At 39.3% G+C, this 12,272-nt stretch overlaps 1 protein-coding gene across 1 annotated transcript in view; it reads right to left on the bottom strand.

The window, feature by feature from the left end:
* Nucleotides 1–11,811, bottom strand: part of CUNH4orf17 (chromosome unknown C4orf17 homolog) — a 57,250-nt gene extending 45,439 nt beyond the window's left edge. The window contains exons 1-4 of the mRNA XM_007948853.1: nt 11,679–11,811; nt 7,026–7,226; nt 5,371–5,435; nt 2,752–2,889 (exon numbers count right to left, since the gene is read on the bottom strand). Coding sequence (XP_007947044.1) covers nt 2,752–2,889; nt 5,371–5,435; nt 7,026–7,226; nt 11,679–11,811 — 537 coding nt within the window. The remainder of the gene's footprint in view (nt 1–2,751; nt 2,890–5,370; nt 5,436–7,025; nt 7,227–11,678) is intronic.
* Nucleotides 11,812–12,272: the final 461 nt, after the last annotated feature.

The following is a 12,272-nucleotide window of genomic DNA, read 5'->3' as shown; positions in this document are numbered from 1 at the left end:
AGAAAATACCGTGGAGCACATGGGATTGCTATTAGTTGGAATCAATTCCAAGGAACCTAACAACAATAAAACCATCATTATAGTGTTTTCACCCTGTTTGTTCTGAACAGTTTGAGTTGGGAAATACCAGTTATATACAGATCTGCAAAAAAAAAAAAAAAAAAAAAAATGGCAGATGATGATTTATTCTTATACTCAGAGATAACTATGATTGGGTAGAAACGTCCAGTGGGCTAATGTGACATTATTATTAATCTGACCCAGTTTATAACTAGGCAGAGAGGTCCTGAGGAAGCAATTTCCACAAATAAGAGAGAGAGATGAATTTTGAGTGGAGGAATCTCTGGCTTAAAATATGTAAAGAAAATATATAGGTGGTAGCAAGAGGATAAAAGTTTTGTCTCTCAAGCAATTAATTGGAAGATGACAAAAGTAGCCTAATGAAAAAATAGGCCTGGGTTTATTTGGCAAACACCAAACATTCATTATGTCTAAATCATAGGTAGTGTTTATGTGAGAGTAATAGGATTTGAAGGAATAGTAAGAGTAGAAATAAAAATAGGAGCAGGCTTTGGATATCAAGGAGAAGAAGAAAAAAAAAAAGCTGTTGTCGTTGAGTTGATTCCAATTCATGGAGATTTCATGTGTTACAGAGTAGAAATGAGCTCCTCAGGGTTTTCTTAGCTGTAATTTTACAAACAGGGAACTGCCAGAAACTCAAGTCAGATTTACAAGAGGATGTAGAATGAGGGATATCATTGCTGATGTCACATGGATCTTCACTGAAAGCAGAGAATACCAGAAAGATGTTTCCCTGTGTTTTATTGACTATGCAAAGGCATTTGACTGTGTAGATCATAACAAATTATGGTTAATATTACAGAGAATGGAATTCAAGACACTTAATTGTGCTCATGAGGAACCTATACATAGACCAAGAGGTAGTCATTCAACCAGCACAAGGGGATACTACTGCATGGTTTAAAATCAAGAAAGGTTTATGTCAGAGTTCTATGTTTACACCATACTTATTCAATCTGTAAACTGAGCAGATAATCCCAGAAGCTGGACTATAGGAAGAACACAATAGAATTGAAAGAAGACTCATTAACAACCTGTGATATGCAGGTGATACAACCTTGCTTGATGAAAGTAAAGAAGACTTGAAACAGTGATTGATGAAGATCAGAGTCTATAGTCTTCGATATCGATTACACCTCAATATAAAGAAATAAAAATCCTCACAATTGGACCAATAAGCAACATCATGATAAATGCAAAAAAGATTGAAGTTGTCAAGGATTTCATTTTACTTGGATGTATAGTAAACACCCATGGGAACAGCAGTCAAGAAATCAAATGGCGTGTTGCATTGGGCAAATCTGTAAAATGCCTCTTTAAAGTGTTAAATAGCAAAGATGACACTTTGAGGTCTAAGGTGCGCCTGACCCAAGCCATGGTATTTTCAATTGCCTCATATGCATGTGAAAGCTGGACAATGAATAAGGAAGACTGAAGAAAAATTGATGCATTTGAATTATGGTGTTGATGATGAATATCGAATATATACTATGAACTGCCAGAAGAATGAACAAATCTATTGTGGTGGTTAAGTTTGTGTGTCAACTTGGCTGGGCCTGGTTGAGTGCCTGGGCAGCTGAACATAGTTATTCCTCATGGTGAGACTGGTAATAAACTCCATGGTAGAATCTATTGGAGCAGCTGAGTAGCTGCTTTGGGTATATGGTCTGCTTCCCATATATAAGAAACCACTTTGGGAATGGTCTCTAGCTTATGGCATGCTTGAACCCTGCATGTAGCCAGGTCATTGTTCAGCAGCCTGCCATGCTCTGCCGATCGATCCTGGGACATTCAATGAACTTCAATCAATGGCCTGCTGTGTGGTTTGGTAACATCGGGACTGTGCCATTTTATTTGTAGACCTTGGGCTTGTTAGCCTCAGCAGCCAGTAGTTGCCTGAGTGAAGAGATGCCTCTACCTTCAGTGGGCCAGGAGCAAGAGGCAGAGCTGAAGCCCAAGGTCGAGGGGCTTTCACACAGCCCCTAGAGCCTGGCATTTTGAACTTGGACTTCTAGCCTCCTAAACTGTAAGAGAATAAACTCCTGTTTGTTCAAGCCATCTCATTTGTGGTATATATTCCTGTCAGAGTGGCACAAGATAACCAGAACATCTCTCTTGGAAGAAATACAGACAGAAAGCTCCTTAGGAGTGAAGATGGCGAGACTTTATCTCATGTATTTTGGACACGTTATCAGGAGGGACCAGTCCCTGGACAAGGACATAATGTTCAGAAAAGTAGAAGGTTGTAGAAAAAGAGGAAGACCTTCAATGAGATGGATTGACACAGTGGCTGCAAAAAATGGGCTCAAACAGAGCGAAGGTTGCAAGGATGGCACAGGATCAGGAAGTGTGTTTGTTCTGTTGTATATAGGGTCACTATGAGTGGGAACCAACTCAAGGCACCTAACGAAAACAACAGTCTTTACCACAGCAGATCTCCAGACCTTTCTTACATAGTGCCTCTGGGTGGGTTCAAACATCCTACTCTTAGGGCAGTAGTCAGGTGCAAACTGCACCACCCACGAATATCAAGCTAAGCAGTTTTTAATCAGTCCCATTGTCAGTGAGAAAACATTAAAGAATTTTAAAGATGAAGATGCTAGTGATGTGACATTTTTGTATGTTCACGCAGCCCTCTCTACTTATGGATTTAATAATTCTGCCTCTTACTTTTATTTCCTGATCCAGGTAGTTTGGTATGCAAACAGTTTTGGTGTCAGTTTTGGTACTTATCGCTTCTGAGAAACAGGAGCCAGCACTCGAGCATGCCTTTGGAGATGATGGTGAATTTCTTGTCTTAATTTCTTCCTAAATGAAAGTTAAAATATAATCAATATGTCTTTGCATCTACTTGTAATTTCTACTAATGTTAAGTGTAAAATAAATGAGAAATATTCTAATTAATGACAGAACTCTATGAAACTAAAAAGGCATTAGTTTCTATCCTTCCTTAATATCTAGTTATCAAATATTTGCATCCAGAACAAATAGTGATACATTGGTGAACTCACTTTAAATAATTAGCTAAACACCAGGCAATATTTTTAAAATGTTTAATTAAAAAAATATCTCATTGCTGTTGAGTCGGATCCAACTCATAGCAACCCCTCCTTGGGCTTCTGAGGTGGTGTCACTATGGAAGTAGACTGGCCAATTTTCCTTCTGAAGAGTGGCTGGTGGGTTTGAACTGCCAGCCTTCTGGTTAGAAGTCAAATGCTTTAGGCACTATGGCAACAGAGCTTCTAATATTAAACAAACAAACAAACTCACCGTCATCGAGACGGATCCGACTCATACCAACCCGTCCTTGGGTTTCCGAGGCAGCATCACTACAGAAGTAGATTGCCCAATCTTCCTTCCCAGGAGTGGCTGGTGGGTTTGAACCACCAGCCTTCTGGTTAACAGTCAAATGCCTTAGGCACTACGCCACCAGAGCTCCTCTAATGTTTAATATATAACTTTTATTTATATTGCATTTCCAGATAACAATAAACTCATGACATGTGGAATTAATTTTATTTTGTGTTGGTGGGGATTTCTTTTCTATGCCTGGAAAAAGATAGTTGGGAGGCTTTATACTGTGTCCATAAAGACACTAAATCAATCCAAGCCAAACTCACTGCCATTGAGTTGATTCCAACTAATAGTGACCTCCGTTAGGTTTCCAAGGCTGTAAAGCTTTACAAAAGTAGATTACCTCATCTTCCTTCCATAGAGTGGCTGGTGAGTTTGAACCACTGATCTACTGGTTAGCAGCCAAATGCCTTACCCACTATACCACAAGAGCTCCTTTTAAAGACACTACATTATGTGAATTGCTACTTCCTTGTCTTACCAAGGGAGCTCTGGTTGCATAGTGTCTAAGGCATTTGACTACTAACCAGAAGGCTGGCGGTTCAAACCCTCCAGCCACTCCTTGGAAGGAAGGTTGGGCAATCTACTTCCATAGTGATACTGCCTCAGAAACCCAAGGAGGGGTCACTATGAGTTGGATCCAACTTGGTGGCAGTGAGTTTGGTTTCTTTTTGGTTTTGCCTTACCAAAGGGCACCTGACAGCTGGAGAGTTCAAGAAGCAAACTAGATTACTTGCTTAGCAATTTTTAGTTGGAAGAAGAAATCAAAAGGGCATTTTCTTGTTCTGGGAGATAAATATAATACTTGTAGTAATAATAATGAAAAAAAAAAATTGTGGGGGCATTAAGTCCAAGAGGAGTTATAGAAGCCTTAGATCTGTGTGCCTGCTCCAGGAAAGGCTGTTTAACTTTCAGAAGTGAGTGATAAGGACACAAAGAAGTTAGTATCTTAATGAATCAGCAACCTGAAACTGTGATGAAAAAAATTTTAACTGTTAACGTTTTGTTGAAAATAAAACTATATTGTATTTAGATGCTAATTGTGCTGAGTTAAAGAAAACAAAAAAATAAATAAATAAAATAAAATAACTCACTCTGATTTCATTTATATTAAATTGTAAAAATTGTGTGCAAATCTATAATGACAGAAAGCAGATGGATGCTGGTGGAGGAGGGGCAGAGTAGGGAAGGAGAGATGACAAAGAATCATGAAAAACTTTCAGGAGTGATGAATATCTTCATTCTTCTGATTTTGGTGATAGTTTTGTGAATGTGTCAAAACTCATCAAATTGTACATTTTAAATATGTGCAATCTGTACCTTAATAAGGAGCTCTGGTGGCGCAATACTTAAGTGGTTGGCTGCTAGTGGGAAGGATGGTGGTTCAACCCTAACAGCTGCTCCACAGGAGAAAGATGTGACAACCTGCTCTCATAAAGATTATAGACTAGGAAACACAGTTCTACTCTGTCTTATAGGGCCACTATGAGTTGGAATGGACTTGATGGCACACAACATACATTAATAAAAAGTTTTTTATATATACACACATACACACACACATACATACATTAATAAAATGTTATATATAATACATAATATTATATATATATTATTGTATATATATATATATATAATAAAACAGTGACTTTTCAAAAAAAGTTGTGACAATGTGAGAAAAAGCAAAGGAAATAATGGAAGTAAAGCTAAATTAAAAAAAAAAAAAACATTGCTATCAAGTCGATTCCAATACATAACTATACCCATTGGGTTTCTGTTATGGTGTGTCTCCCACCCCCACCCCAGTTTTCCTTCCGAATATGGCTGGTGGCTTTGAACCACCAACCTTCTGGTTAGCAGTCAAATGTCTTAGGCAGTGTACCACCAGATCTCCTTTAAAGCTAAATGGATAGCTGCATATAGCTATTTCTTTACCTTTTTAATTACTAAAGGATTCTCACTGGAAGTTTTGAAGCACTCCTTGACTTTTTTATAGGGCTCTGAAATGAGATGGAGTGAAAAATAGATTTAGATTAAATTGAAAAAAAATTACCATCACATGACATAATATGCTAGTTGCTGAAAGATGAGAATACATCTGAATTTAAATTAAGGATAACTTAGAAATCTGCTTATAAATATTAGGAAACTCATAGGTAGAATTACATTACAGTAACATAAAAATTATAATGAAAAAAAAAAAAAAAAACCACTACCATAAAGTCAGTTACAACTCATAGCAACCCCTACCTTGGGTTTCCAATTTTATGGAAGTACATTGCCTCATCTTCCTCTCATGGAGCAGCTGGTGGATTTGAACTGCTGACCTCATGGTTAGCAGCCAAATGTCTTACCCACTATGCCAACAGAGTGCTTTAACATAATAAAAGTACATTTAAATTATGAAACTAATTCTATGCCCAGGAAGATGATATAAAAAAACACTACAAGTGCTTTCTTCATCTGGTTAAACTGATTTTAAAAGTATGTATTTCAGTATACCCCAGGTTTTTCTTAGTTCCCTATCAATATAACTGTCACTTTCTCTAATTAAAAAGATTTTATGTATGTTGTTTGCCCTTTCAACAAAATGAGAAGGTGTCAGGTTATAATTATGTTTTCTTCTTTTCTTTCTTGTTTCATCAGCCTCTCAACTTTACATATTTCAGAATCATTTAACTTAAAAAAAAAAAATTGCCATCAAATCAATTCCTACGCATGGTGACCCAATGAGTTGTCAATGGATTATTCAGAAATAGCTCACCAGGTCTTTCTTCCAAGTTCCCTCTGGGTGGACTCCATCAGCCAACCTTTCTGTTAGCAGACAAGAGTTAACTGCACCACCCAGGGTCTCCCACATCCCCCTAAATTACCTTGAAACCACTTAAAGTTTTGTTTAATTTCCCTTTACATTGATTTAAAGATATATTCTGTGTAAGTGAAGTTATCTCTTTTACTTAAGCCACACAATAATATTTTTAAAGGTAAAAATAGTTTGTGCATGTTTTCAGTATTAACTGAATTCATTATGTTTAGCTGAACAAAGATACAAAAAATATAAATTGAAAAGTTGGCTCTCTCCAAGTAGTGAGCAGTTATTTAAAAATTACTGCAGCTATATTAGCGATTACGCACCATTGAGTTGGATCGACTCATAGCAACCCCTCCTTGGGTTTCCAAGGCGGTGTCACTATGGAAGTAGATTGTCCAAGCTTCCCTTCCAGGGAGTGGCTGGTGGGTTTGAACCTCCAGCCTTCTGGCTAGCAGTCAAATGCCTTAGGCACTACGCCACCAGAGCTCCTATAAATTTACACTCCCTAGTTGTTTGAATGGTGCTCTGGTGTGCAGTGGTTAAAGCATTTGGCTGCTATCCAAAAGGTTCCAACCCACCAGCTGCTCTGTGGGTGAAAGAGGAGGCAGTTGGCTTCCGTAAAGAGTTATAACGTTTGGGAACCCTATAAGGTTGTTCTACTCTGTCCTACAGGGTCTCTATGAATTGCAATTGACTCAATGGCAGTGGGTTTGTTTGGGTTTGGGTTTAGTTGTTTGAAGGAGGTCTGAGGAAACATTTAATCAATTGGGGCACTCACCAGAATGAGGCCGTGGGGGCATCTTCACAGTGTGCAAAGCAGGTGAGACTTCTCTGACAGGGATTTCCAGGCCTGCGGTGCTGGGTGAGTTACTGCCTCTGGCAAATGGTGCCTCATCCTTCTCTAAGTAGCCAGAACCACAGAATGTTCTGAATGAATTCTCATCATCATTCACAGTACATATAGGGATGTTATTCAAACCTGAGTGAGCAAAGAACAAAGACCAAATAACCAGATTAGGTTTTTTTCAGATCACTATGAATCAGACTTACCTTGACATCAACTGTTATTTTTGTTAGTGTTGTTTTGGATAATGGATATGAAGTCCCTGAGTGGTGTAAACAAATGGTTAACATGTTTAGCTGCTAACCAAAAGGTTGGAAGTTGGAGGTTCAAGTACACCCAGAAATGCTTTGGGGAGTTTACTTTTGAAATATTGGCCACTGGAAATCCTGAAGAGCACAATCCTACTCTGACACATATGAGGTCACTTGAGTAGGAATCAGCTCAACAGCATCCACCATCTGTCAATCTGTCATACTGGGGTGGCTGTGTGTTGCTATTATGCTGGAAGCTATGCAACTGGAATTTCAAATATCCATGGTAGACAGGTTTCAACAGAGCTTCCAGACTAAGACAGTCTAGGAAGAAAGACCTAGTGACCTACTTTTGAAAATTAAACTCAAACCAAGTCTATTGCCATCAAGTCAATTCTGACACAGTGACTGCATAGGACAGAGTAGAAGTGCCCCATAAGGTTTCCAAGGCTGTAATCTTTACAGAAGCTGGAAAAAAAAAAAGAAAAAATAAGAAAGAAAGAAAACCTCACTGCCATTGAGTGGATTCCGACTCATAGTGACCCCCTTTGGGTTTCCAAGGCAGTAAATCTTTACGGAAGTAGATTGCCCAGTCTTATCTGGCTGCCACATATTTCTCCTGTGAAGTAGGTGGTGGGTTTGAACCACTGACCTTCTGGTTAGCAGCTGAGTGCTTAACCACTGTGCCACCAGGGCTTTTCCAGTGAAAATCATATGGATGACAGCAAAATATTATCCAATATAGTGCTGGAAAATGAGCCCCTGAGGTTGGAGGGCACTCAAAATACACAGTGGCCACAAAGATGGATTAGAGCATACAATTGATCATGAAGATAGCACGGAACCAGGCTCTTATACATGGATAGCCATGAGTCAAAGTCAACTCAACAGCAATTAACAACAACGGTAGTGGATATTTGTCACTTCTGCCCAGTAAATATCCTTTCCTTCCTTCCCTTTACTAATAGTAACCAGATATTTTGTTCTACTATCCTTTCATCATCTACCCCTCTAGAGCTCATGCAGCCATGTGCTTTGGGAAAGGTTGAATGCGTTACCTTTGCCATGGTGATTGGTTATCTGAACCATGATCTATTAATCCAGGCATGCCATTTTTCTGGCCTCAGTGATTTGTTCAGAGATGGGCTTGTGATTTGATGGGTTTTTGCTGGAATCTGAAGTGAAGAAGCCAGTATGGATAAAGATGTAAAGCTAAAAACTGAAGTAACTACATTGCCCCTATTAGAAAACAAGTCAGCTCCAGGATGAGGCTGACACTGGGAAACACAGAGTAGAGAGAGGAGCCATCAAGTCAAGTCAAACTGGGAGCTCACTAACTGCTGGGCTATCCAATTCCTTGAGCCAACCATCCTTTGTTGTAGAAGCCAGTTTGAATTTTTCTGACCCTTGCAACCATGAGAGAACCCTTACTGATGGGTGCTCCTTGAATTTGTTAAAATTGAGGATAGTGGTAAGCTTAGCAACTGTAGTTTATATGGAATGGTGAGTGAAAAGGCCAGGCTGGAATGGATAGAAGTGAGGCTTGGCGGTGAGAAAGTGAAAATCACAAGTGTAGATATTTCTTCTAGCTATGAAGGGATGTAAATTCCTTTACATGATATGTAGAGCACTTCTGAATGTGACCCCTTATCCACACTTCACCTTCATTTTCATTATTCCTTCCCTACTCCCCACATGCTCCTTAACAGGCATCTCAATCCTCATATTCACAGTTTACTAATGTTCTATGAATCGGGGCCGACTCGATGGCAAATAACAACAACAACAACAACAACGTTCTATTCTGTGCTTGTAATTGCTGTTCCCTTTGCCTCCCTTCTTCATATGTTTAACTGTGAGGTATTATTATTCTTGCCATTTTACAGATGAAGGAACTGCAGCACCAAGAGCTTATAAAGATCACATAGTTAGTGAGTACCTTGACCACCCAGCTGAGGCACTCTTGCCTATAATCTCTCCCAATAAATGTTTGTTGAATGAATGAGTGGGTGGATAGATAACTGGATGAATAAAGACATGATCAATATTAATACCTTTAAATATCACTTCTGTATTGATGACTCGCAAACATACATCTATATTCCTGACCTGGCATTTACAATCCAGATTCAGATTCCCACTTACAGACAATTCATTTCCATTTGAGTGTCTGGTGTCATGACACATGTAGTATGTCCACCATTGAATGAATTTATTTATTGTATGATTCTGCCTGGCTAGAATTTAAGGTAGATGAGGGTAGGGGTTTTTTTGTCTTCACTGTCCCTCACGTCTAGGAGAGAGGCTGATGTGTATTACAGATCAAATAAATTCTGACAGATTGAATACATTCTGAATGCAATGACTTCACCTTCTCCCTCTTCAGTTTCTGTTTCATCAGAAAGCAACTCATTCATTTAGGCAGAGACATGATAACTAGGGGTGGGAGAGGGGGTTGTCATGGATTGAATTGTGTCCCTTCAAAATCTGCATCAACTTGCCTGGGCTAGGATTTCTCAGTGCTTTAGAAGTTATGGAATGATGTAATGTGGCAGATATGTAATGATACTCCATAATGTGATCTGATCAGGTGTAAAAGAATTAAGATTAAAGGTGAGTTGTGACATCCTTAGCCCCATCATAGTCCTGATCCAATGTAGGGGGAGCTTCCCTAGGCCTTGGCCTGCAACACCTTCTATCTTACAAGAGATGAAAGGAGAAAGAAGGGAGCAAAGAAAGGAGGACTTACTACCACCAAGAAAGAAGCCAGGAGTGGAGCTCAGCTGACATACTCCTAGGAACAAAAGACACAGAGAAAGTCCTCTCCTAGAGCCAGCACTCTGGACTACTAGCCTCCTAAACTATATGAGAATAAATTTCTGTTTGTTAAAGTCATACACTTGTGGCATTTTTGTTGTAGGAGCAATAGAGAACTAAGACGGGGGTAAAGAGGATGTTCTTTCTGGATTTGTTCCTTTTTTCCTTGCTCTGTGCTCAGTTATCAGAAACTTAATTTTTCCCTACAAACTGCCTAAAGCCTTGTTTTTGGCCATTGTTTAATTCCGTGGCTGGCAGTATAGTAGGGTTGCTTGTCCTTACCTGTCTGGACAGGTGTGGCAGCCTCCTCTTTCTCTTCTATTTCTCGAGGATTTTCCCTTCTCCCATCAAAAGGTGGCTCATTTTTATCATGATAGTGATTTTCAATTTCATTTTTTCTGTTCTAACATGCCTCAGGAATATGACACATTTACATTGTGGGAGTCACTATGGTAGTGATTCTAATTTTATAAGTGATACCTCTCCCTTAGGAATAATATTGTCAGGGATGAGCATGAGGGTGTATTTTGATTAATCCCAATGGGTAATTTTTACATGTTCTTCTAGGAGAATACCACATATTTACACCATCCTAGGAAATTGGCTGGTTCCCCCCATCCAGTCCAAACAGTTTTGATTGCTTCCCATGCACTTCATAAGCTTCATAAGTCTGCCTCTCAACATCGTTACCTTTCTGCCTTCTAGTTGTATGGTGTTTGTTTTCTCAGCCAAAAACATGTGCGAACTGTGTACACTTCTTTTACTCTTCATTCCAAACTAAATTGAATTGCCTCTCTCAAAAGGGAGCTACTACCGTTGATGTCTACTTTAACTTCCAAGTTTACTGCATAAAGTGAAAAAGAAAAAAAAAAAAAAAAGGAGGATGGAAGGAAGAGAGGAGGAAGGAAGAAGGGAAAAAAGAGAGGAGGAAGAGGGAGAGAGGGAATAAGGGTATATGCTGCTCCAGAGCTGATGGTGTAGTGCCTAAAGCACTTGACTGCTAACAGAAGGCTGGCAGTTCAAACCCACCAGCCACTCCTCGCAAGGAAGGTTGGGCAATATACTTCTGTACTGATACCACCTCAGAATCCCAAGGAGGGGTCACTGTGGAGTCAGGTCCGACTTGATGGCAAACAACAACAACAACAGAGCTGATATTTGACACATAGATGCTGACGTGGCTCTGTCAGTTGTTAAAATATTAAAATATTTTCATACCAATTGATAAAATAACTGTTTCCCTGAGGACCCTGTGTGGCTACTCGACCTCCTCTCCTGGCACTAATGATTTTTAGCAATCCAGTGGTTCATGTCTGGCAGGAATGGGCCTACAGTCCTCTGCTCTAGACCCCCTGCTGGCACCTGGTCCCCATAATCAGTGCCTGCCATCAAGTCAATTCACACAATTCCTTACCAATGGTTAAGTATTTTGATAGCAGCTCTGTGTTAATAGACTGCAATCATCAAATAGCCTGAGTGTAGATGAGGAGACACATTTCAGATCCTTGAATCATCTTACCTTTTATGTGGCAGACCCTTCTGGGATGAGGAGTGTGCCTGACTAGAAAACAACTTCCATTTCTAGCCATGCTAGGGCTGTCTTTTCTCTCAAACTGCAGAACAGACATTGGGGATTTAGGGTTTGTGCTCATGGGAGTGTTGGTTTCCGTCTCTCCACCGTTGCCATGAAAATTCTTGAAGTCTACTGTCTTAATTACCCTCACGTGCAGATGTGCCCAGGCCCTGAAATCATAGAATAACAATAGTACTGACAAGAAGTTCTTGACATTTTTCTTATACATCAAACATGTTCCATCTTCTTGCTTTGCCTTTGTTTCTCGTGTTAAGGCAATGTGAAGCTCTTTAACATTCAGACCAAACTTTTGGAAACATTGAAATCAATACAGGCACAGAATGAAACACACGACAATTTCCCCTGGAAAAATCAAAACATTTGTGAGAAAACTTAAAATATATTCTATACTTAACTGATTGGCTTATTATTATAAAAATATAATACATAGTAATCAATTTTGATATTGTTGTTGTTATTGTTGTTAAGTGCCGTCGAGTTGTTTCCAACTCATAGCAACCCCATGCACAGCAGAACGAA

The sequence above is a fragment of the Orycteropus afer genome, unplaced genomic scaffold, assembly GCF_000298275.1.
Source record: "Orycteropus afer afer isolate SDZICR_OR568_19922 unplaced genomic scaffold, OryAfe1.0 scaffold00229, whole genome shotgun sequence".
NCBI lineage: Eukaryota > Metazoa > Chordata > Mammalia > Tubulidentata > Orycteropodidae > Orycteropus > Orycteropus afer.
The sequence above is the reverse complement of the archived record's forward strand: the minus strand, read 5'-3'. Positions and strand labels throughout refer to the sequence as shown.